The sequence below is a fragment of the Syngnathus leptorhynchus genome, chromosome 18, assembly GCF_054491065.1.
Source record: "Syngnathus leptorhynchus isolate UIUO chromosome 18, UIUO_Slep, whole genome shotgun sequence".
NCBI classification, from domain to species: domain Eukaryota; kingdom Metazoa; phylum Chordata; class Actinopteri; order Syngnathiformes; family Syngnathidae; genus Syngnathus; species Syngnathus leptorhynchus.
In genome coordinates, this window is record NC_141212.1 from 2701676 (window position 1) to 2725439 (window position 23764).

The window sequence follows — 23764 nt, forward strand, 5'->3', positions numbered from 1 at the left end:
AGCAAAGAATGCATAAGCACGCCGCCTCTCTGGACGTCGTGTCATATTTTCTGATGTTTATGTCGACGCAGGCGTTTTTACAAGAGCTGAGTCGAGGCCAAGCTGCGGTGGCGGCCTTCAACGAGCTGTCCGCTCATCTTTTGCGCGAATACTCCACCGACGACACCCGACGGGTGAAAGAAGTCACCGATGCGCATAACGCCGCCTGGAATAACCTCAACAACAGGTGCACAGAACTTTTTTTTTTTTTTTCTTCTTCAGGCGCGGATGATGCCAACCACGTTGGTTGCATTACTCTTCAGGCCTCACATATTTTAACAAGCTATTAAACGCATTGTAGGACATCTCTATAGTGGGCTGCTTTTTCATTTTTTTTATTTAGACTTGCTTGAGTCTGTCATCCCATTCAAAGCCACGCCCACTTTAGTAGACAGCTATTTTTATCTACTCATTGAAGATCTTGTAAAGGCGAATCAGATTGATAGAGACATCAAGTATTAACTAAGGAGTCATTTAATTGTTGACATTTCCAAGTATCGATTTTGTGATGGGAGGATTGTGATCAATCACAACAAAATTGGCCATCATGCATCACTTTTTTTTCCAAACTAAAATCCATACCAAGATTGGGATTTATGCATTGGCAATAACTGTGTAGCTTGAAATCCATTCATTAAAATCTAATAAAAAGAAAATAGCAATACAGATACATTTCTTGGGTTTGTTCCGTGCAGGGCCAACGACCGCCACGGGCATCTGGACGGCGAGCTGAAAGGCCTCCAGATGTCCCTCAGGGAGTTGGAAGCCTTCCTCAAGTGGCTCCAGGAGGCCGAGACCACCGTCAACATGCTTGCTGACGCTTCCCAGAGGGAGGACTTGTCACAGGACACGGTCCGCGTCAAGGAGCTCAGACGACAGCTGGAGGTAAGAAACGTGTCGAGACCAAGCACGTGAGCGTGTGGGAGCGAACAGGTGGGAGCTATTATCGCGGTGTCGTCCTCCATTATCGCCGAGGTGCACCCACACGCGTGCCAACAAAAGGTCATGTTAGGGGGCGTTTGAACACGCATTGAGCAAGGCTCATTTAGTCCTGCATTTGATGCTATTTGACTTTTCTATTTAAATTTGAAGTCTGCTAGCCTAACGCTAATAAAAATAATACAATCGGGAGATAGTATAAAATAAAACATCCCTTATGACTAAATCGTTCAAATCCCAAAATTAGAATGACATCCATGCCTACGGCGCGTTTATGAATGTCTCGGTGCGATGGTCTGTCGCAAAAGCAGGACTTTTTTTTTTGCCCCCCCCCTGACATATCGCCTTAATTAAAATCACGTCATCTCTCTTTCTATCTCTGCGGCGCTCGAGATTGATGGATGGCGTTCAAGTGGGAAGTCATTCGGAGGAATTGGAAAGTAGCAGCTAAGGAAAACGTTTTTTTTTTTTTTTATATGAACACATTTACGACCTTACCTTCGCCAAGGCTTTGTCAAAGCGCACGGAAACATACGATACCATCGACCGTCTTCTACGACAATAAGCGAGGCAACAAAAGACTCTGTTGTATTCTCCTGGGAGTCAATAGTGTGCTTTGACTCTTCTTCTTCAGAGCTTAGTGTAATCCCCCCCCCCCCCCCCCCGACCACTGTCTGTGTGTGTGTCATAATTACAAAAGCAAATATTTGCCTTGAACGTCACTGAATGGTTCCGATGGAAATTGGAGCATTTTGATGATTGTGTAATTTAGTTTATTTCACATAGTTTTGACTTACTTTTTCTCTGGCGGTCGCAATTTTCAGCTGCACTTCAAAGCGGAGAACGAGCCGCTCTTACGCAACCTCTCTCGGGGTCAGGAGCGTCACGGCGCCTCAGCGCGCTGCCCGCCGAACGGAACGTTACGGCAATTATCCCGCCGTGGAGGTGCTGAAAATAGGACAGTTGGAGCACGCCGACTCGGCTCCTTTTCATTTACGAGCCGCCCTCGATAGGATTCAGACTTTATATTTATGACGACTCTTTTTATATTTCTTAACTTTTCCTCGTAACATTACTATTTTGTCACGTATCGGAGTTTTGCGTTTCACGTGGGAGCGCTTTGACAGCGCCGGGCAGAAATCCATCGGGATTTGGCTTCCAGGAAGCTCCCTCTAACTCCTCCTCCTCCTTTGCTCGCGTGTTGACAATCATGCGTGTTATTACTCATCCGCTCTCTCCTCTCCCTTGATGTAGCCGGAGCACAAAGGAGGCGCTACCTGCCGCCCCCCCCTCCTCGCTCACAGCTGTCCTCGTCTCTCCGAACGTTTTGTTCTACTCGGCACTTTAAAAAAAAATATATATATATCTGCGTCTCAGCCGGTTTGCGAACCTCGACGTGAAAGTGAGTCTCCGGTTGGTGTGTGATGAAAAGAAGAACCACGCTGAGCTCAGCGTGCACGTGAGTGAGTAAGCGAGGGAGCGAGCGAGAGCGTGCGTGCGCATCCCGTTGGCTGGGCTCGGGTCCGGCAGGCTTCTAAAGGGAGACGGCGGATGGCGGCGGCATGAGCGGGATAGAGCAGTGATAGCATGCGGACCGGTGCCAGGCTGCTGCAGACTTGTAGCAGTCCTAAAATGATGGCCATGGTCCGGACCTCTCTCCAGAAAGTGGTGGTCTTCCTACATAGGCTCCAGAGGATGGCAATCAGCTCGCCGCGCTACCAGAAACTCTGCAAGGTACGTGCACGGCAGCGCACGGAGAGTTTTTTTTTCGCCGATGCTTCGGTGAGGGAAAGTCGTTTTAACTTTGCGTCTTTGTCGTGGTGGTGTGTGAGGAGATTTGCTTTTAAGATCGTCAAGTTTGTGGCTTGGGCAGTTTGCTTTCGGATTCATCAGTGTTTTCTACACCTGGCGTGCACTTTTGTCGAAATCTGTTGATTTGGAATCGTGTAAAATCAATTCTCACAACATTGTAGCATACCTTTTATTCTACATTTTTCGGAACTTGAGCTTTTCTGCATAATTTTTCAGGATATGATCAGTTCTTCGGACTATATGACATATTCATCATTTTTAATCACTCGTTGATTGAAGTGATGAGGGAAACTTTTAGTTCTTTGTCTTGTTGCTGGTCAGAAAAAATTGACAGTAGAAAATCATATTTTTGGTTTGCAGTGCTTCCTTCACTCCAGGGTGTGCATACTTTTGCACGCCTGCTGTAAAGCCAAAATGGCACCCCGGGAGCTTTTCTTGTGAGCAAAAAGGCTAGCGTAGGGTGACGTAATGCGCCACAGCTGGTTGTCAGCTGGGTCTTTTTTTCATCACGGGGGATTTGGCCAATGTGGACGGGAGGGAAACAAACGTTTGTGATGGCTTGCCAGCTTCAATCAAAGCAACATGTGACAGTCCAGCCTAAGCCAGTCTTAATCCATAAATCCGTCACTCCTCAGCGCGCCAAGGTGGACTGTTTGCTTTCTGATTGACCTTTTTTTTTGGTGGCACTGTTGTGTGTTTACATTCACCATTTTCAAGTTCCGCTGTGCTATTATTTTTGAGCCAGATAACCGAAGGGACCCTGACCATGAAGGGCTATCAATCATTCTGCACTCAATTAGCACCCCTCGGGTTGCATCGGGTGCTTCGGCCTCCCCCTTCGACAGACAGATTCAGCCATGCCGGACGTGTAGCGTCGCGCTGTCCTCCCAGGGGGCGCTCACTCCGCCCGCTAGCCCATTGCCCTTCCGCTTGATGGATTTGATCGGGGGCTAAGCCTCCCGGGCCTTGTGATGTCTCACTTGAGACGGTGGCGATGCTATTTTATCGACGTCTGTACCTTTTTTTTTTTTTCACGATTTGTAATTGGTTCACTTGCTTAGCTAAAAAGTTAGCCAAATAAATAACCTGATTTTTAGATGGTGTTTCTAAAGTCGTGCTTCGACAGGAGGGGAATGAGAGCATATGGAGACGGAGCTGGCAGGGTAATGAGGGTAGCAGGGTAACCCTCGTGGGGAGAGTGACGGAGGAGAACCCTCCAGCCAATTTTTAGCAGCACGGGCGCGGTCAAACACACACACACGAGGAGATAAAACAAGCCACCAGGGCCTCGTGATGAACCAACCAGGCGTGCCGCTCTTCAAGTCTTGACCAATAAACTCCTGCTGACCTAAACACGGAGACAAGACAGGTGGAAAAACAATCAAAGCTGTGTGATGAACTAAGACTCACATTTAAGATGAGCCGCGGATGGGCGGGATCGATAAATCCATGTCTGTTTGTTTATCTTCTAAAGTTGACGGAGCTCACGTTCACAGCAATAGATTGCGAATTTTTTTTTTTTTTTCCCCCCATTCACGCCCGACGAGTTTCCTGCAATTGTGCTTTGGAGGCTAAGAAGTCTTTTGTAACATTTATTGAGACTATTAGTAAGGTTTTAAGTGAATGTGAATCAAATGAGGTCCCCTTAGGCCACTGGAACTCAGGGGCAATAAATACAATAGAACAGCAGGGGCTCTAGAATAGAACCCTGTGGAACACAATACGACAATTGAGGGGGGAGTCCTTGTCTGTATGTTTGTTTATTTGGTGTAAATAGAGAATATCCTCCCTGTTTAATACTCAGTTGTTGTCCATTCATCTTCTATAAGGTTTAAATAACTTTTTGTTTAATGATCAGTGGGGAAGAAAAAAAAAAACTCAGCCGTCAGATAAACCAATAAGCTTAATGTTATTTGACGCACCAAGTAGCAAGTCCATAAAACTGGCTGTGTTTGTGGCTTTTTCTTCTCCCAACACATATTGAGCCCGCTAATGCCTCTGTGTGTGATTTGCCATGGATTTGTCTTGCGCGCTCTCACTTCCATTAGACTCGCTCAGGCCGGATGCAACGAGAGGCCAAAGATGTTTTTGCCCCCCGTCTGCTTTATCGCCCCGCGCACTTTATGATGCCGCAAAGTAAGCCAGCAAGTACGCAGAGAAGGGCTCCGGCCAGAATGAGGCAGCACTTTGTTGCTCGGAACAACAATTTTGACAGGGAATAACTCGCCGAGGCTTGCCGCTTGACAGCAACTTCATTTTTGACAATGGAGGTTTTTTTTGGGGGGTCAATATTGCAAATAAAAAATGGGAAAGGGAATAATATTTTTCTAAATACATCTAAAATATTTACACATTTATTCTGTATTTCAGTGTAAAATTCTATGTTACATAGTGATAAATATGACCTTAAAGTATTTTTCTTCTGTAACCAGACTTGATGCTGCCCCAAAATTTGACACTGTGAGAGAAAGTCACGCTGACCTGGAGTGAAGCGCTCCGATGTCTAATTTACCTAGTCAGCGTGAAGCCTTTTTGACCTTCATCCGTTTTTTTCCCCCCTCTCTGTGGTCACCTTGCTTGTTTGCCAAAAGATGTCACGTCGAGCTTGACGTGAACGTGCCACACGAAACCATTTCTTTTCCTTCTCGGTGTGTGGCTTATTTTATTCAACTCCATTACCAAGCAAGCGCACGTGAGCGAGTCGATAGCTTGACTCCTTTGTGCCTCGACTTATTTTAAATCATCTTCAATTTGTGTGATTTTATTTGGTCACAGATTAAATTGAATGTACGCCAGCCAGAAGCGTGCTAGCCTCTGCGTGCCTTTTAGAGGTAAGTCTGGCGGCAATTGTGCAAATGTTTTTCTGATGCTCGATGACAGCAGATTAAAGATAAAGCGGGTTATATATAGTCTGTAATCCCCGCCGGCAAACAGCTGGCCAGTGGGGGCCCTCACAGAAGCAGCACGCGGAGGCGAATGGACGGATCGGTGATTTGAAATTTGCAAAAACATGCTTAAAGATTAGAGACATGAAGAAGAGCCTTGTTTAAGTGAGGATCACAAGTCGTGCGTTCAAAGCGCGGCCGCTCGCTCCATGCCATCGTGGAGTGTTGCGTCACGTGACCGCAGGGAAAACGGCAAGATGGTGGGAGCTGATGTAATGTAGGAGTTGTTGGCAGTGTTGGGATTACAAATACAGTGGCGCATAGATTGTCCTCTCGACAAAATGAATGAAAATGTTGAAATGTTTTGATTAATGAAGAATAACACTTGATTAAAACTTAAGAGTATTGACACAAGCAGGAGTAAAAATATGCAGGTCATAAAAAGAACTAGTGTGCTGCCATCTAGTGGCTGACAGAGGTATTGCACTGTACAGTTATACATATTTAGATGGACACTCTTGTAAAATTGCTTCTTTTTTTTTAGTCCTGTTTTTGTTTTTTGTCACGCTCGCATGCCTCAAAGCGTCCGTGTTCATTTGAATGCTCTAATTCGATGTCGCTAATGGCGCTAATTAGATGCGAGCTGTCTCCCCCCGACTAGCCGTGAATTTCATTTGGCCGGTCAAAATGTCTAAACGCTGACGTGTAAGTCACGTTGTCACTTCCGAGGTTATTCTGGGTGTTGACATCATCGATGTGAAATGGACTCGCCGTGTGTTTGTGTGTCATGTTTTCTGTGTTTGCCCTGAGGTTGGTCGATCTTTGCGCTAGTTCATCAAGCTCTAATTTTGGATTGATGTTTTCCTGTTCCCAGAGAGAAGCCATTAATTACTGCTAATCACTCAGGGAGAAACACACACGGGCGTTGGCCAGCATGCACACAGTGTATTTCTTCCTAGTGGTAAAATTATGTTGCAAACCAAAACAGCAGCACCGATGTCGTATGCGCTTTTGACCATGACTTGCAGGGATCCAGATGTACCGACACACACACACTCTTGGCTGACATATCAAATGTCCTCCTTTCCATTCTATCTCACTCTATTTATAGCTGGTGTCAGGCTCCGCCCCCATCAGACAGTAGCACGGCGACTAAATGATTGACAGGTCAATGCGAGCGGCCGTCCTTCTTCCTGTTAACCTTCTCCCTCTGGTGTCACCTTTTGTGCGACTGCTTAGTTTTAGTGCACACCATTCTTATGCTGCTTCTGTCTTAAAGGTTTTTTCACGTTATATGTGCAACACTGTGTACCAAGCAGAGGTCCTGTGTTAGCGTGTGTGTGTGTGTGTGTGTGTGAGAATGATTGAGCATGTGCAAATGAGTGTGTGTGTGTGTGTGTGTGTGTGTGCTTGCGTATCACTGCTATCTGGCTGACAAACACGCGCCGCTGATGCCGGTTGCCATGACGGTGTCACTGCCAGCCCGCTGGCAAGAGGAAATGGGAACGAAAAGAATGACGATGGAATGAGAAACACACACGCACACGCAGATATACCCTGGTAATTTGCTCACAGATCAAAATCCTTCCTGCCCTTAGTCTCCTCTTGGATTTGTAACATAAGAAAAAGTCCTCACAATTAACATTCCCGTTTTAAGATTCTTGATAAATTTGTAAAAGTATTCCAAGGCTACTGAGGCGAACACTATTCAAGAATTTGCCCTTCTTTATATATTCAAGCTTAAAAAAAAGAGGCGACTGCCAAAAATGGCTGCACTTGGATTGACATGCCAATAGCTTCATTTATGACAAAACTGGCTCACTTGCAACCTAGCGACATTAGCCTAATTGTTTCAACAAAAAAAAAAGACACAGTTGACTTCCTTTAAAGACCAAATTCCCAGATTGCTGCCCAGAATCTGCCCGCTCTCACCTTTCTGATTGGAACGAATAACGGCGAACTGCTGATGATATCGAAATAGACCGCATCGAGTGAGATGCATACGCGCTCCTCATAAGTCACCTCCTGTCAAAGCTAAACTCCCCGAAGACTCCCACTCGCTTCCTGCCGCACTTCCCTCCGTATGAAAATGCGTATAAAAAGCGTAATCACCGTAGTATTCGTGTGTTGGATGCGTGCCGAGCCGTTAGCGTTCCCCTCATCTTAGTAAATCCATCCATTGATGTTCCTCACTGTTTATTATACTAATACAGAAATAACTGCCAAGGCACTTTATATTTGTATAAAAAAATATATATATCGTATTCGTTATTGTTATAGCATAAGCCGCGTCGTCTAGTTTAGGAGTCGATAATACGGACAGGTTGACTTATCCACACTGGGAAATTAGGATGGTAAACGTCTCCAACTTGCAGCGTGAGGTAAATTCTTCAAAGCAGGTTTATTATATTTCATTATTTTTGTAGCCTCATTCTGGGTTGACTCACGGAGGCCTACGTTGTCACCAGGGAGGCCGGCTCAGTCGATCAGGCTTCATTAAAGAGCAAAAAATATCATACGCGGCGACGCGCTATTAATAAAAAGTACACCGAGCGATGCTTTTCAGCGACGACGCGCCTCGGATTGCTCGTCTGTTTGTGGAAAATTAATTAAATCCGTCACGATGCGATAGAACTTCTATCAGTCATAAGAATAAAAGCACTTAGAGACGGAGCTTTTCAAGATGATTGTTAAATTTTGACATGGCACAAGCAATTTTTAATTTTTTTTGTATATCTACATGTGTTGCCCCACATTTTTGTTCAGGATCTGTTCAAGACTTAAATAAATAATAATAATAATAATAATGACGAATATGTTAGCATTAGCCCCAAACAATTAAAGGTTAAATTATGCTAAATAATAATACTAAAATAATAAAATAAATGGAGCACTGGTCCTAATAAGATAATCTGGCTGCCTTTGGCTTAGATTTTTCTTCCAGAACCCGAGTCGGGTGGTTCCAAGCACTTAATCCGCCGTCTTAGTCTAGTTTTGTAAGAACCCGGCAGGTTAAAGGCGGGTTAATTGGCTCCCAACTTCTGACACCTTTGATGCCCCCCCCCCGAGCACTAACTAGATGCAAATCACGGCCAAGGAAATGGAACTGGCCCATCATCTCCCACTTATCCATAAGGGCCACTTAAAAGGATTTAAAGCAGCCAAACGTGCCGATGCATTTCGCCCGAGTGCTTCTCTGGAATTGATGAACGATATGAAAGACGATGATGATAATGGCGAGACATAAAAAAAAAAAAAAAAAAGCTTATTTCGCTTATTTCCACCGACGGCTTCATTTATTGTTAAACAAGCAGAGGTGGTGAGAAACATGACACTTTAAAATTGGACCGCTAAATCTCCTCCCGCTGATCAGATTTGAGATTTAATCGTTAATATGAGCAGATGAATGAAAATGATGTATTTCTAATTATATCCAATTTCAAGGAAATCCGTTGGTGTATTTTTTTTATTTTTTTTGGGGGCCGCGTATTTCTGAATCGGCATTTCGTTTCCAGCAGGCGCCTAATTGGAGAGGCCTTTCATCTACTTTTCAAGATGGCTTTCCTCGGCGAGGCGATCAAAGGATCCGCCGATTAAAACGACACAGAAATATATTTTGGTGTGCGCGCAGCTATGATTACTCATAAAAAAAAAACAAAAAACATCAGAACATAACTACCAACCCCAAACGTCTTTTTTTATCATCGTATTTTTTCCTTCATCACCCGTATTTATCTCATGACGCAATTTCTTAGTATCAAGCTGTCAAGTTGAATTTTGAAAAGCTTTCTATCGACTTTTTAAAGGCTCGATTTTTGGAATTTGGAGAAAATTATAATTATCTATTGCGACTATTTTTAATTGCCAATTTATTTGAGGAACATAATCACAAAAGCGTGTATTGAATTGCTTTTTGGATTCTTTTTGCGTTTCCATCTATTTTTCCGCTCGACGACTCTGCTCTCGACGTGTCGAAACGCGGCTCTGAGAAACCGGACGACCTCATCCCACGTTCAATCCCGCCCGACCGTCGAATTGAGCATTGCTTTCGTTGCCGCCCTCCTTTGACCTTATTTCGTTTTCACTCTGGAGAAGAAATGTATCGATGGGAAGAAAATTGAGTGTGAAGTACAATTAGGATTTTGGACGAAGGTTTCTAAAGTTTTACCAAAGAGCGACTTGTGTGTGTGTGTGGCAGATTTACTGTAGTCGCTTCCTCGACTTGATCTACAGCAGAGGACGTGCTTTATTTAGCAACAAAGCTTTTTTTTCTTCCTCCATCTCGGCTCGTTGCATCGTTAGCAAAACGGGAGGTGTGTGTGTGTGTCTTCTTTTGCGTGATGTAGCAATTTGCATTTTGATGCTAGGAACGCGGGTCGCAGAGTTATGGACGTCGAAGCGGGCGGGAATAAACAACGACGACTAACTTGTCATCTTGTTCATAGGACGGAATTGAAGTGAATTTATTGGACAATGTAGTAGGATCCTATTTTCAGATTTATTGTTTGTTTGCTTTGTTTACAATAAATGGGAAGATAAATCGCTATAGGGGAAAAAAATGACTCATAGGAAGTTTCCTTATCATTTCTCCAACAAAATTACAGGCGAGTCCCTCAGGGAGGGGAGGGGTCGGGGTGTCGACGCAGGAAGCGTTGCTAGCGCGACACACCCTCTTCGGAACTTTATATATATATATTTTTTTCAACTTTACGCTTCTTCTTTTTGCTTCATGCAGCATTTTTCATTGATCTGCGTGATGTTCATTCACCACCAAGCACATTATCTATTGATTTGTATCTAAATTTAAGCTCCACATCTCCTTCATGTGTCAGTTGCGCATTCCCGGCAAGGCTGGCTCTCTCTCTCTCGAAGATCTACGGATGACTTTTTTTTTTTTTATCACTAGTGTCCTTATAAGTCCTGATAGTACCTCTTCTTTTCTAGACTTTAGGAAAGGGAGTATGAATTAAAAAGGGAATCGCTTGGCGTCATGAATATTTATGAAGGAATATGAGAGGGATGCGCTTGTGTGGGGGCGGTGGCATAAAATGATGTTTATGGATGTGAGGATTGGAAAATGTGATTTCAAGGCGGGCTTGTTATCAAAAGAGCCCGATGGAATGTTTTGCTTTGGTGGAATTGGGACCTTTTCACACGCTACCTGCCACTAAAGCTAGAGTTTTTATCTGGCTTCCATCACATCCCGCCCTAAACATCACAAACAACCCAAATATTGGAAAAATAGCGCTTAGAGGCGTGTTTGTCTTCTTTGACTGAAATTTTCAATACAAATTGTGAAAACCTTGTCCTCGCTTTTGTGGCTGTAGAACGGCAACAAAATTGGACCCTTTTATTGCTAGTCGTGGCTTTGATATATTTTTTTTTATTTTTTTTTCAGCTTTTTGCAAGTGAGTCATCTCCCAGCATCTGTCATCTCCGCTCATCTAAAAGCCTCTTTCTTTAAAAGTCACATTAGAGGCACTCGGGAATCTTGAAACAACACGATGGCCCAAGCCAATCAGAGTCTCATTTGACTCGCATTAACTTTTTTTTTTTTCCAGCTCTTTGGTTATGATAGAATGTCATGAGAGAGAAGATGAAAAATTATGGGTTCAAAAATGTAGCTTCATTTAATGCTTACACATAAGTGGAACCGCCTTAGGCTAACGATTAGCGTTTATGCAGCTCTGTTATAAATGTTTAAGCAACAGATATTTCAAAACAAATAAAGATGCGCATAATCTTTATCCTCTGCAAAGAACAGCTAATTCTCTCTAAATATGAACCGGCATCGGCGCGTTTCACGACACGGGCGAAAGATCGTGTTTTCGTTTTCAAATTCGATCTTTATCTCTCGAGTGTCTTGTTAGCGCAGCCGCAGGCGAATCGATAGCTGATTATCATCGGCAACGGCAGCACGTCGGATCAATCTCGTTGCTTCTTCCGAATCGTTCTCGCCATGAATTGTAGCATCTCGAGTGCCATCTGACGGCAACGACCTGTGCTTCCGTTATTGGATTCCCATTGGAAGATGTATTATTTTTATTTTTATTTTAACGGGAGCTCTGTCAAGAGTAAATTTACGCTTTTCACAATCTCATTTTACTGTTCCCTACATTTACTTGCAGCGGAGATAACCTGGATCGCGTGAGGTTGGAAGCTCCGTGCTTCACCCGAGGTCGCCCGTTTAGTGGAAGGCGGTTCCGGGCGCCTCCTTGGTGATCCTGTTACATGCTTGTTTAATTTTGTGTGGGCGCCATCTTCACATGGCAAACTGCTCGTTTTGTCACTCCTATATCTGGATTATTATTTTTTTCTCCTTCATCCAATCATAGAAACCGTCAGTATGATCCAAACATACTACTACGCCGCATAAATCATATGTCACCATATTATCTAATACAGTTTGGTTTCCTCAAGCGGTGGAGTTGTCTGCATGAATCAAAAATGCTGTTTAAAGGGCCCGGAGTATGTAGATCTTTTTAATGAGCTAAGCGCACTTCAAAGTCTTCTCCTTATGAATATTCAACCTTGTATTTGTCTTTCTCGCATTCTCAGCCATCTGTCTGCTCGGCTTTGATGCGCGCCGCATGTTTCCACTTCCTCTGTTCCCGATGCCAACGTAACGTTATCGCCAGCGCATCTTTAATGTATGCTCCACGACTTCAGGGTTCGACTCAGCCGAGTCGTCAAGGCCAAGCTAACTCCGGAATCGCGTTGAGCCCAATAGAAACGAAATAATCCAAAAAGTCTGTCACGGTTCAAATGTCCCAAGTTTGAGTACGCCCTTCATTTCCTTCTTTTGGTCCCTTTGGACATTTGGCCTAGTGGCCTACTCATCACTTCATCTCTCAGCCGTTTATTTGGTCTCCTCAAAAAACTTTTCTGTAAAGGTCTCGAAATCACGGGCGGGCGGCGGGGCTCGGATTCAGGAAGTGTGTGTGTGGCGTGTCCAAGTTACTTTAGGGGACAGGCAGGGTGGGAAAGAGAGAGAGAGCGAGAGAGGGAGGAAGAGGTGGGGAAGGGGAAATTACAATAATAAACAGCTGTGAAAACCAGAGAGGGGGTTCGGAGTGGGCCGGAGAGCCGCTCAGGCAGCCAGCGGCACGGCGAGACCCCCCCCAAGAACCCCTCGAGGAGCAAATATCCAGTTTTCGGCGAAAATCGCGACAGCCATGAACGAGGAGTCGTCTCGGGCGCCGGGCCGTCTGATGAACACGTGGCCTTGGACTCTGAGACCAGAAGAAAGCATTCCTTGACTAAGTGCCGTTGGTGATTAGGAGGCTCGGTTGACTTTTGGCACCTGATAACTTCCATGTGCCTTTGGAGTTGGAGTAATCCAGAACAAGGCCGGACGTCCTCGGAAGGCTTCATGCCCCCCCCCCCCCCAAAAACAAAACAAAACAACCGGAGGCAAGCAGGCGACGGTTTCGATATCCCTCAAGACACCCGCCTTATCTTCAATTTGCAGACTTTCCAATCCAAGATTTGTTGGATCCTCAAGTCGGAGAACGTCCCGCTAATCGCAATTCCAGATTCCCCCCCCCTCCCAGGAAGCATGCTCGGAGTACATGACCTTTGACCCGACCCGTAGGAGGATGTAGAGAGGCTTGGAAGGAGTGGGAGGAGCCAAATCACATGCCGCAATATGATTGGCTTAAACTTCAGTTTGCACGAACTACTCGGAAAGTTTGAACAGGTATTTATTTATCGAGCCGATTTCTTTGCCCTCAAGGCAGCGCAATCACCAATTATTTTTTTTACTTTGCTTCCTCACCGTGGGTACACTTCCAATCGTAATTGCAACCATTAAATAATGAAGAGCGCTTGCGTGCCGAGAGACCTTTGCATGAAATTACCTGTACTTAGACGCCATTTTCCGCATTGGTGGCATATAATTAAAGACCAAAGATGACATTTTTTCTTCCGGCTTTTTAACCACATACACACAAAAGCAGAAAGTTACTTTGGATTTATTTGTCATTCCAAGCATGCATAGCAGGTCACGGGTATTTCTCCATAATTAATAATCTTGCTGCGGGGCACCCCCAAATGGCTAAATCTAATTAATTAGCATCCATCAACCACGACTAGAACGTGACATACCAGCAGACAGACAACCTTTTGTTGCGCGCCGAGTTCCCGACTAATATTTGGTTTGGAGTCTGAACACAGACCGTCTTTCACTCGCTAACTTGAATTCTAAAAGGAGCTTTTGTAAATGAATGGAGGCTCAACCAATGGCCACACAGTTTCTGTTTTCAGAGTGTGCGCGTGTGCTGATAGTGTTTATTAGTCGTAGAAGTGCCTAAGTTCAAAAAAAGAGGGAAGCACTCGGGTAATGACTTGAGTTACGTCCAGCTGGCTCGGCGGCAGCGCATGAATCTTGTCGACGCGCTGTCATCGAGTGGACGTGGCAAATATTTAACGCGTGTCATAAACGTACTCTTTAGCTGCTTTTAACACCGTGCCTTTGTTAGCTCTATTTATCGAAGTGTTTTCATGTTCGACAACAAATATTACTGCCGTACCGAGGAGCTGTAACCGACCCTACAGGAAATCCATCCGTGCGTTACACTGCCCCCGGGTGGCTGTTGTCATTAGTGAATGTTTTATTTTATGATTACACAAAACGCAGTCATTACCAAGTTGCTGCAGGCCATCCATATGCTAACTGGGGCTTCTTTATTTAGTGTTCAAATGGCTCCAACAGAAGCGAGAGAGTCCCAAAGTGGAGCGATTTTACTCATCCTAAAATAAAACATTTGACGCGGCTATGCGCTAATACACTCCCAGTGGCGCACTTATGTAATACAGTAGACCCCCGCAATTACGCAATTCTTCATTTGTGCCCCCACGATACTGCAAATTAAGTGATTTTCTTTTCTTTTATTTTTTTCCCCCCGGAAATAATAAAACTTTGAATCGAGACTCGCGAGTAAACAGTTTCCCCTCTCGCGGGTGGTTCTGTAACTTCTCCCTCATGATAAACGAGGGCTCTACTGTTGCGCTATAGTCGCACAAGTTGTGAAAATGTTCTCGACACACAACGTGATATTTTCTGCAGCACTGATAAGAGCAAAGGCAGACGTTGCTCAGGGACTTGCACCCAGGTTGAGGTTAAGTTGAAGTTAAGCGAGACACAGTCAAAGAAGGTCTCCGGGGGCATTCTACTCAAATAAAATACGACCTGGCTCCTGTGCAAAATGAATTCACCATTTTTGTCGTTTTGCATTCCATTCAAGTGACTCTCTGTGTCCGTGCAGGACATCCAGGCGGAAATCGACGCCCACAATGACATCTACAAGAGCGTGGACGGCAACAAGTCGAAAATGGTCAAAGCTCTGGGAAGCTCCGAGGAGGCCGTGTTCCTTCAACACAGGCTGGATGACATGAACCAACGCTGGAGCGACCTCAAGGCCAAATCGGCCAACATTCGGTCAGTCCAAAACGAGCTTCGGCCTCGTTATCCCGTTTTTTTTCCTTGATGCTATTCCGGAAATGTCAAGCCCGTCGCTTAGCGTGTTTTTCATAATATATGACCCCAAAGACCCAGCCCAGTCCATAAAAGACAACACAGATGGCTCTTTTTCTTTATCGAGCGTCACTCGCGTGGCCGTGAAATATTTATGCGGTGTGCGGGCGTTGTTTGTCAGATACTGCACACGTTGGGATTCGGAATGTCTAGCGTTGCGCTCGGGGGTGAAATATATATATATATATTCCTCCGGAGGGAGCTGAGAGGTGCATAAACTTCCGATGGCACCGATAGACCCCGGTCAGCATAGTATGAGGAGCTGTGAAGAAAACCTAGGTCAAATTCAAGTTGACAGGAACATTCTGAAGAGATCGTAAAACAAGACGCGTCAAACCAAAGACGCATTGTTTTCTGTTTAACATGCAAACTGGCGACTAAATATTTCCAAACGGACGCAGAGCCCACCTGGAAGCCAGTGCCGAGCGTTGGTCCCGTCTGCTGGGTCTCCTGGAGGAGCTGTGGAGGTGGATCTGCACGCAGGACGAGGAGCTGGCCAAGCAGATGCCCGTCGGTGGAGACGTGCCCACCTTGCTGGAGCAGCATAACCACTGCATGGTATGTTGGCAGATATTATGGTCTGGTCACAAAAAGATTGGCATTATTTCAACGATAGCTTCTCCCCAAAAAATAACAAGATTGACCAAAAAAATGTCTGAATGCTCCATTCTGTGGTTTTCATCACTGCTTAGCGGTTTGCTAAAGCCACAAAAACATGGCGGGCTTGTAAATCACCGCGCGATAATCGCCGGTGTTATTTTTCATCATCAGGCCGGTCGTCAAGCACGTCCCGTTAAGATGAATTGCGCTTTGCGGCGCTCCCCCACCAAAATAAACAGAATGTTTTGTGCGTCCTTGGTTATTAATCGACACTTTTATTGCAGGCAATCGGCAGCCGGCGGGCGTATAAAACTTATTTGGTCGCGGTTAAATAATCAACCGCGCCAGTTTATCCTCCGGATCATTGTTCGTTTCGACCTCTCGTCCCGCCACGCCATCATTCCTCGTGTCTTAAGTAATCAATATTGACCCGTTTGTAAGTTTGTCTTCATTGGTGTCTGTCGGCCGTTGTAATTATTTCTTACAAGCGCCCGGATATTGTTGACGTTTAATTGCATCGGGATGGACGAGGCAGCCCGCGGAGAGCGGCCGCTACCCTCGCTTAGCTCACGCTAGTCTTGACATTGGTTATACGCCTCGCCGCCGCGCGTCACGGCTAGCGCGCATCGAATCAGCTGTCATATCGTGACCGTTCTCCCATGTGACGATGTAGCCCAAATTTTTTTTTTTTAAGGTGGTTGGAGCAGGACGGTTTCTAGAAGAGAATAATAAATGTCTTGGCTCTTGTACCTGCTTAACCTTAACATCGTGAGAGAATCATCAGTCACATTCAAGAGCACGTTAGGAAAAATGCTGGCTTGTGCCCTAAAATTTATGTCGTTAATATTACACCACTTTTGGCCCACATCATATTAAAGTCGATATATTATCAAAAAATAATGGCAGAGCTTGAAGGTTTATAATTATGAGGGAACTGCTTTATGTTAGCCACTAACGCTAGCTGTGATGTCATACAGTGCTAAAAACACGGGCTTCGAAATTGTTTTGCAAGAAGCAAAAGTTGTGTCCTCTCGCATTTTGGGTGAAAATCCAGACTTCATTGAACGGCGCAGTTGTAAGTCACTGACAAGCATCGTTAATAACGACGACGGCGTCAATCAAAAACAAAAGCTTGTTGTTTTGCAGAGGCCGCCGCCTTTTCAAGCGGCGCTTGAATCGAATCACAGCGCCGACGAGAAAAACACAATCTTCCCTCCCTTTTATGTCTTTCTTCACGCTCTTTGCTATCAAAATTGACTTTTTTATATCGCTGTTTTCTTAATAGAGTGAACTCGCTCTTAGAATTGTTTTCTTTTTCTTCTCAAATTATATTTATCTCAGATCCTGTGAGATAAAAGCGCTAAGCTACTTAAGGTGAGCAACGGGATGTGGCGGTCATTAAAAGAAAGAAGTCAGAACCCGAAATGATGAAAAGCAGAAAAAAGTTGGGCTAATTAAACATGTAAGAGTTGAACAGAAGGAGAAAACTTTCTTTTCCCCCTTTTCAAATCTTCCATAACGGCAATTATTCATCATCACGCATTCAATTAGCCGCTAAAAGGCTGTCGGCATTATCAGGCTCATTAAAAGCGCCGCTTTATGCTGTCCGTTTTTAGACTCCCATCTTATCTCTGGCTAACAATTGCCTTTTCATGGGTCATTTGAAAAAAAAAAAAAAAAAAACATCTTGACCTGCTGCTTTCAGACCTGAGCATCACCAAAAGTCATAATTACGTTTGAGAGGAAAAAAGTTGATAATTAGCCACTCAAATTTATGATAATTACGATGCCAGACTGATTCATGAGAGCCATTTGCTACATGAAGTACCAGCTCCCCAAAAAAAATCGAACCAACATTTAAAAGTGGCAGGGGAGAATAAAACGACAGCTTCCTAAAGTTTTAATCTTGAGAGGCGAGTTTTTGAGAGTTTTTGAATCCACCTCGTTTCTCGTGTTTACCATTCCAAACGCCGAAAGTGGCGCGAGCATGTAAGCTCATCTCGTTTCATCAGCGTCTCACACTTACACGGCCTCCTCGTAAAGCAATCACACACCCCGATAGGCAATCAAGTCCCCCGAGGTCGTGCGTGTATTAAAACCAGAATAATTACACTATTCGACAGCCCCCCCCCCCTCCGCCCCTCCCTTCCCTTTTTTTCTCCCCAGCTTCTGTCTGGCTGTGAGAATCGTGGCAAAGGTTAAGCGAGCGTTCTTCATTGGGTCCAATCATTGTTATCACGAAAGCCATACGCTCGTACGTCCAGCGCTCGGGGTGGCCGAGCCTTTGTGATTAATGTCGGTCCGATTCGATATGGCCCTTAAATAAATATTGACCCCCCCTCCTCAACTAAACGGCTCATATCGAATGAATGCAAATTATTCAATTCAATGCAACAAAAAAAAAATACAGCACTCTTGATCATGTAAATGTTTGGCTAGTTCAATTAAAGAACGGATCAGGCTACGGGTAGTTTGCCAAGCCCGGTTCTAAAGGATGAGTTTGATATGTGATCTCTTGGCCGACTTTCTAATAATCGCTCCTGCAGGGCTTCGACTGCCCGGCCAACCAGCCATTCACTTTATTCTCCAGATCACTTGGCTAATTTAACAGCCCCCCCTCCCTCCTCCCTTCGCTGAAATATCCACTTGGACCCTCTGTACCATTTAAACAAGCAAAGAAAAGGCCCGATGCTATTGCACCACGGCGGGAGCTTAATTAGCCGTCCCAGGAGTTTGTTGGTCATCATCATAAAGCGTAAGTAAAGTAAACATCTGCCGAGTTCATTGCGGACGCCTCTTTCGCTTCGTGATGTGATGAAATCTGGCCGTGGTTCAGGCCGAGTTCAGATGGGCAGACCGGAGTCACATTTACTGGAGGAATGTGTTAAGAAGCTCATTAATCAGCTTGTCTTGGACTGATAATCATTGCAGGATCTCAGCTCGGATCGGCTAATATATTAGCGATCGGCGCTCGTGTTGTCAGCACTAGGTCAGAGGTCATTGGTTTGTTTTTTTTTAGAATGGATTATTCCAGTAATTGGATAAAAATTGGAGATGTGTTGTTTTTGTCCACGAGGGGGCGCCATTCTCACCGCAGTGTGTATGACTTTGCATGTATATGGCTTTTTTTTTTTTTAAACTCCTCCACTCACCTCTCATTAGACTCCCAAAATAAACAATGGCAAAATCCTCTATTTTTGTTTTTTAGATGCTGCAGTCAGAACTGAAAGAACGTGAGCAGCTGGTGATCAGCACTTTGGAGCAAGCTCGCATGTTTCTGGCTGAGCAGCCCATCGAAGGTCCGGGAGAACCGCGCAAGAACCTGCAGCCTAAGACAGGTTGGTACCACGGTGGGGGTGTCGGCATTCCCGGCGATGCTGAGAAATTAAAAATGCATCAAGTCGTTAAGCCGCCGCTCTTAAATAATCCGCGTTTTGTCGAGTCACCGCATTCGCCTTCAAACGATTCTCCTCCGCCGTGAATAATTCAAGTCGGCGAAGAGGGTGCGATTTCGGGCGTGGCGCGACTTCAGAGCCTCGGCAGACGTGGCTGTGATCGCTGACGGCGCTATCAAAGTATCGTCTGCTTTTAGAAATTGATAAAAAGACCAGTTTAGATCACAGCGTTTGCACAGCGCTTCATCAAAGTCGTCGGGATGCGGCGGAGTGACGGCGTCATAATTGTTATGTACGTTAAATCCGTGGGACGTTTCTTCCAGAGCTCAGCCCGGAACAGAAGGCCCGTGGCCTGGCCCGGGCCATCCGTAAGCAGACGGGCGAGGTGAGGGAGCGCTGGGAGCGTCTGAGGGGTCACGCGGGTGGCTGGCAAACTCAAGTGGAGCGAGCCCTCGAGCGCTTGCAAGAACTCCAGAGCTCCATGGACCAGCTGGATCTGCGGCTGACCCGGGCCGAGGACGCCAAGTCCGACTGGCAGCCCGTGGGCGACCTCCTCATCGACTCTCTGCAGGACCACGTCGACAAGACCACGGTAGCCGCTCGGTCGAGAGGAACCAAAAATGAAAAAGCCTTGAATTATCCCCAAAAAATTCTTTTAGGCGTTCCGAGAGGAGATCAGCCCCCTGCGTCAGGACGTTCAGATGGTAAACGAGCTCTCGGCAGAACTGGCTCAGCTGGACATCCAGCTGTCCTCCACCGCCTCCAGACAGCTGGACCAGCTCAACGTGAGGTGGAAGCTACTCCAGGTACAACGAGCCACCATTTGATCTGAAAGCCAGAAAGTTTCTCATCATTTTTCTGCACGACTTTTGTTGCAGGTGGCAGTGGAGGACAGACTTAAGCTCCTCCGGGAAGCCCACCGAGACTTCGGCCCATCCTCGCAACATTTCTTATCCAGTGAGTTCTCTCGGCGTATGGAAGACATAGGTTTTATTTTCATTTGACAATTTAAACATCTACCGATTTTGATCTCCTTCCATTTTTGCCGTCTGTCATCTAATTTTGGCTCTCATTACACTGCTAGCATAATTTTCCCTCTGGGATCAATAAAGCCCTGCTCTTATCCCCCAATCTCTTTTTTACGTCTTTTCATCCTTCCGTGCACTTGTGACAGAGGCGGGATGGCGGGAATCAGCCGAGCACGCATTTTCACCGCTAATAGTCTTTGGATATTTGAGACCTTTCTGCACATTAGTCGCCTCGGTTATGCGAGTTCGCCACCCGTATTTCATTTCATACACTCCTTTTTTTTTTTTTCTCTCCATTTCCTTCGTCTGCCTGGAAGACATCCTCCCTGCTTCCTCTCTATTTCACGCATGGTAGCGTTTTTTTTTTTCTCACACAAGTTATTTTAGGTCAAACTTGTATGTCTTATCCTTCGGGGTAATGGTGTCTGTCAAGACAGCGTTTGTATTTTTGACTCAAATCCCTCACTGTCATCTTTCTTTTCTCTCCGTAGCGTCCGTGCAGCTCCCCTGGCAACGGGCGGTTTCTCAAAATAAAGTTCCATATTACATCAAGTAAGTGGCCAAACAAATGCGGTGTGACGTTAAATCCCGAAATAGTCGGCGGTCAGATCCGGAAAGGCCCATCGGAAGAGCTGACCTACATTTACAACCTACATTCAACTATTGAAATTGGATCGATTTGAAACTGGCAAAGTTTGGAAGCCTTTTAAAAAAAACAAAAAAAAAAGTGAAAACTTCAATCACACAGGATATATTTATTTCTCTATTGTAAATCAAATTCCTTTTCTTGCATTTACCAGCCGATAGAATTGGAGTCCATAAAAGGTTGATTGAGAATCTCCTCGCGCAGGCTCCTTTTGAATGGCGCTGACATCTTGCCCCCCCCGACCCCCCCCCCCCCCCTTCCGCTTTCATATTTAGCCGCTTTTTTCTCAGCCCTGACAAAAGGGCGGCTGATTAAAAACGGCGTCATGTCCGCCTCCTGCCGCGAGCGCCATATTGAACTTTTGGGGGGAGTGATTAAACTCGTCCATACAAATTCATTTGGTGCCTGATGTTCCATTTCAACCAGTTTGGCCAGTGTGAGATTGAGGTGAGTGGCCATTAAAAAGGATGTAGCTGCTATTATTTATCTGCGTCACATGAAATGCCCCCAAAATGGAACTCATTTTATTCCTGGTGTTAAAAAAAATAAAAAAATCCCATGACTCCAACAAATTTATCTACCTGCTGCAGTCTGCGCTTTTCCCCTCCAGTGTCCTCATTTGATTTGTTGATGCTTACTGAGAGATGGCATTTAATAATGACTTTGGAGACCAAATGTCAACATCACCAGTGGTTCTCTCCGTCCCCTCACGTGGCCTCCTGACGCAGCAACAGAGGCCCCATCGGGACCACTTGCCATTTGAACCCGAATTTAATTACAATTTTTTAAACATACTTAAACTTGCAGTAGCAAACATCATTAAATAGAATAAAAAATAATTAAGAATGTTTTGTATTTAACATCAATTCCATGGCGATTTTGCTACTCATTTTGCTGTGCCCGCATTGACCACCTGAGGGCAGTATAAGACAAAATAAAAGTCTTTATCCTTACTGAGGATAAAGAATAGGACGGAGAGAAATGAAGTTCATAGTTCATTGCTCCCACAAGTTCTCCCAACTGAATTCTTTCTGCAGTTGTATCTCAAACTCCAGGATCTAAATGGCATAATGGTCAAAGTTAGTGAGCTGACGGCGTCATTCATGAGCTGCTGATTTGCACGCAAGCGGTGAAAGAAACGCCGCCCCGCTCCGTTGTGTGTTGCGCCTTGGTCATTATGAGCGGCAATAGAAGCAGCTTGCACGCTGCAGTCTGCTTATTTATTAGCCTCTATTTTATTCTTAATGGGCTAATAAACAAGTAGGAAGCGGAGCAATGCGGAGGTTTTCTGTTAAGGTTAACATATTTATATGCCGCCACCTTTTTATTTGTATTTTTTCTTACGTCGGATATGCGGTGGTCACTTTTTGTGATATGACAATCAATTATGGCCTCTTTTGTTGTTTTTAGCCATCAGACTCAAACAACCTGCTGGGACCATCCAAAAATGACTGAGCTCTACCAGTCGCTAGGTAGGAAGAAAAAAAAAATGCTGTTATTGCTTTCAATGCTTTTAATTGGCAAAATTCTGCTTTTGATCAAGAAATTTGAATGACTTTTTTTTGTCTTTTAGCTGACTTGAACAACGTGAGATTCTCTGCCTACCGCACCGCCATGAAGATCCGCCGACTGCAGAAAGCGCTGTGCTGTAAGTCATGCACGCACACACACACACACACACACACAAAAGCTTCTAAGTGGGTACTGTTGAATTATTATTATTATTTTTTTGGTAACAGCATTGTTGGACTAAAGATAGACTGGTGCAAATATACACAGGGAAGTTACAATGGAGGTAATTGAATAAGTAAACACCATACAGTGACAAAACAATCCGGCACCCGAGGGACAATGTTGTAACGGCCGCCAACCCAGCCGTCGTCTCTCTACAAAAAAACATAAAACGACTCCTCCATGCAGGTGCGCGTTCAAGCTTATCTCCGAGCCTCTAATGAGCTGCGATAATTCCAGCCCATCATTTTTTGGGGTTTTGTTTGGCGTAGCTATTTGTGGCGGGGGCGTGCATTAGCCCGATTGTTTTCAAAAGCAGGCTCTTCAATTCCAGCAGCGATGTCGGACACGCTTGCAGCAGCATAGTTTTATTGTCTTTCCCTCTTTTTCTGTGAATGTCTGCTCCTGTTCATGTTTGAATGACACATTTGGGCACAAAGGCGCCTGATAGGCATACAAGGAAAAAAAAAAAATCTAATTGGGTTAAGTCTGTGCCAGGGGGGGCGGCTTTGAGCTCGCTAATGTGTGTGTGGACTAAAAGTAGCAGACAGCAATATAAAGTGCGTCCCATAAGCGGTGAAGACGAGATGGACGTAAATGACAATGAGAATAAATGTAGACTGACAGCTTAATGGGCTTTTTGTTTTCCTTATGTTCTAGAACAAAGCATATTTCATAAAGCGCCTGTTGCAGAGTGTTTTATCTCGACACAGTACAACTTCCATGGTGTCAAATAAATATATCCCAACTCAAGTTTTTTTTCTTTGCTTTATAAAAAAAAAAAAATGTGCATAATGGATGAATATGTCACCGCCAAATTACATTTATGGAAGCTTATTTGCATCATATTAATAATGAATCACAATGCTCCATCTCTTCTTTCACTCTCAGCTATGCGTGTATGAACACGGGATTTATTCATGTTTTCTTCCTGCAGTGGATCTTTTGGACCTGAGCGTGGCCCAGAACACGTTTTCTCAGCACAAGCTGACCAACAACAACCAACTGATGTCAGTCCCGGACGTTATCAACTGCCTGACGTCCATCTACGACGGGCTGGAGCAGGAACACAAAGACCTGGTCAACGTGCCGCTCTGCGTCGACATGTGTCTCAACTGGCTGCTCAATGTCTACGACACGTAAGTTTCTCCGCT

At 44.9% G+C, this 23764-nt stretch overlaps 1 protein-coding gene across 3 annotated transcripts in view; it reads left to right on the top strand.

Moving 5' to 3' along the window:
* utrn (utrophin) overlaps window positions 1–23764 on the top strand; it is a 54909-nt gene that overhangs the window by 21965 nt on the left and 9180 nt on the right. For all 3 annotated transcript variants that reach the window (XM_085938475.1, XM_085938476.1, XM_085938477.1), the window contains exons 55-66: window positions 72–226; window positions 735–924; window positions 14942–15114; window positions 15612–15768; window positions 19019–19148; window positions 19529–19797; window positions 19865–20011; window positions 20084–20162; window positions 20725–20785; window positions 22290–22351; window positions 22453–22527; window positions 23548–23749. In XM_085938475.1, the coding sequence (XP_085794601.1) occupies window positions 72–226; window positions 735–924; window positions 14942–15114; window positions 15612–15768; window positions 19019–19148; window positions 19529–19797; window positions 19865–20011; window positions 20084–20162; window positions 20725–20785; window positions 22290–22351; window positions 22453–22527; window positions 23548–23749 (1700 nt within the window). The remainder of the gene's footprint in view (window positions 1–71; window positions 227–734; window positions 925–14941; window positions 15115–15611; window positions 15769–19018; window positions 19149–19528; window positions 19798–19864; window positions 20012–20083; window positions 20163–20724; window positions 20786–22289; window positions 22352–22452; window positions 22528–23547; window positions 23750–23764) is intronic.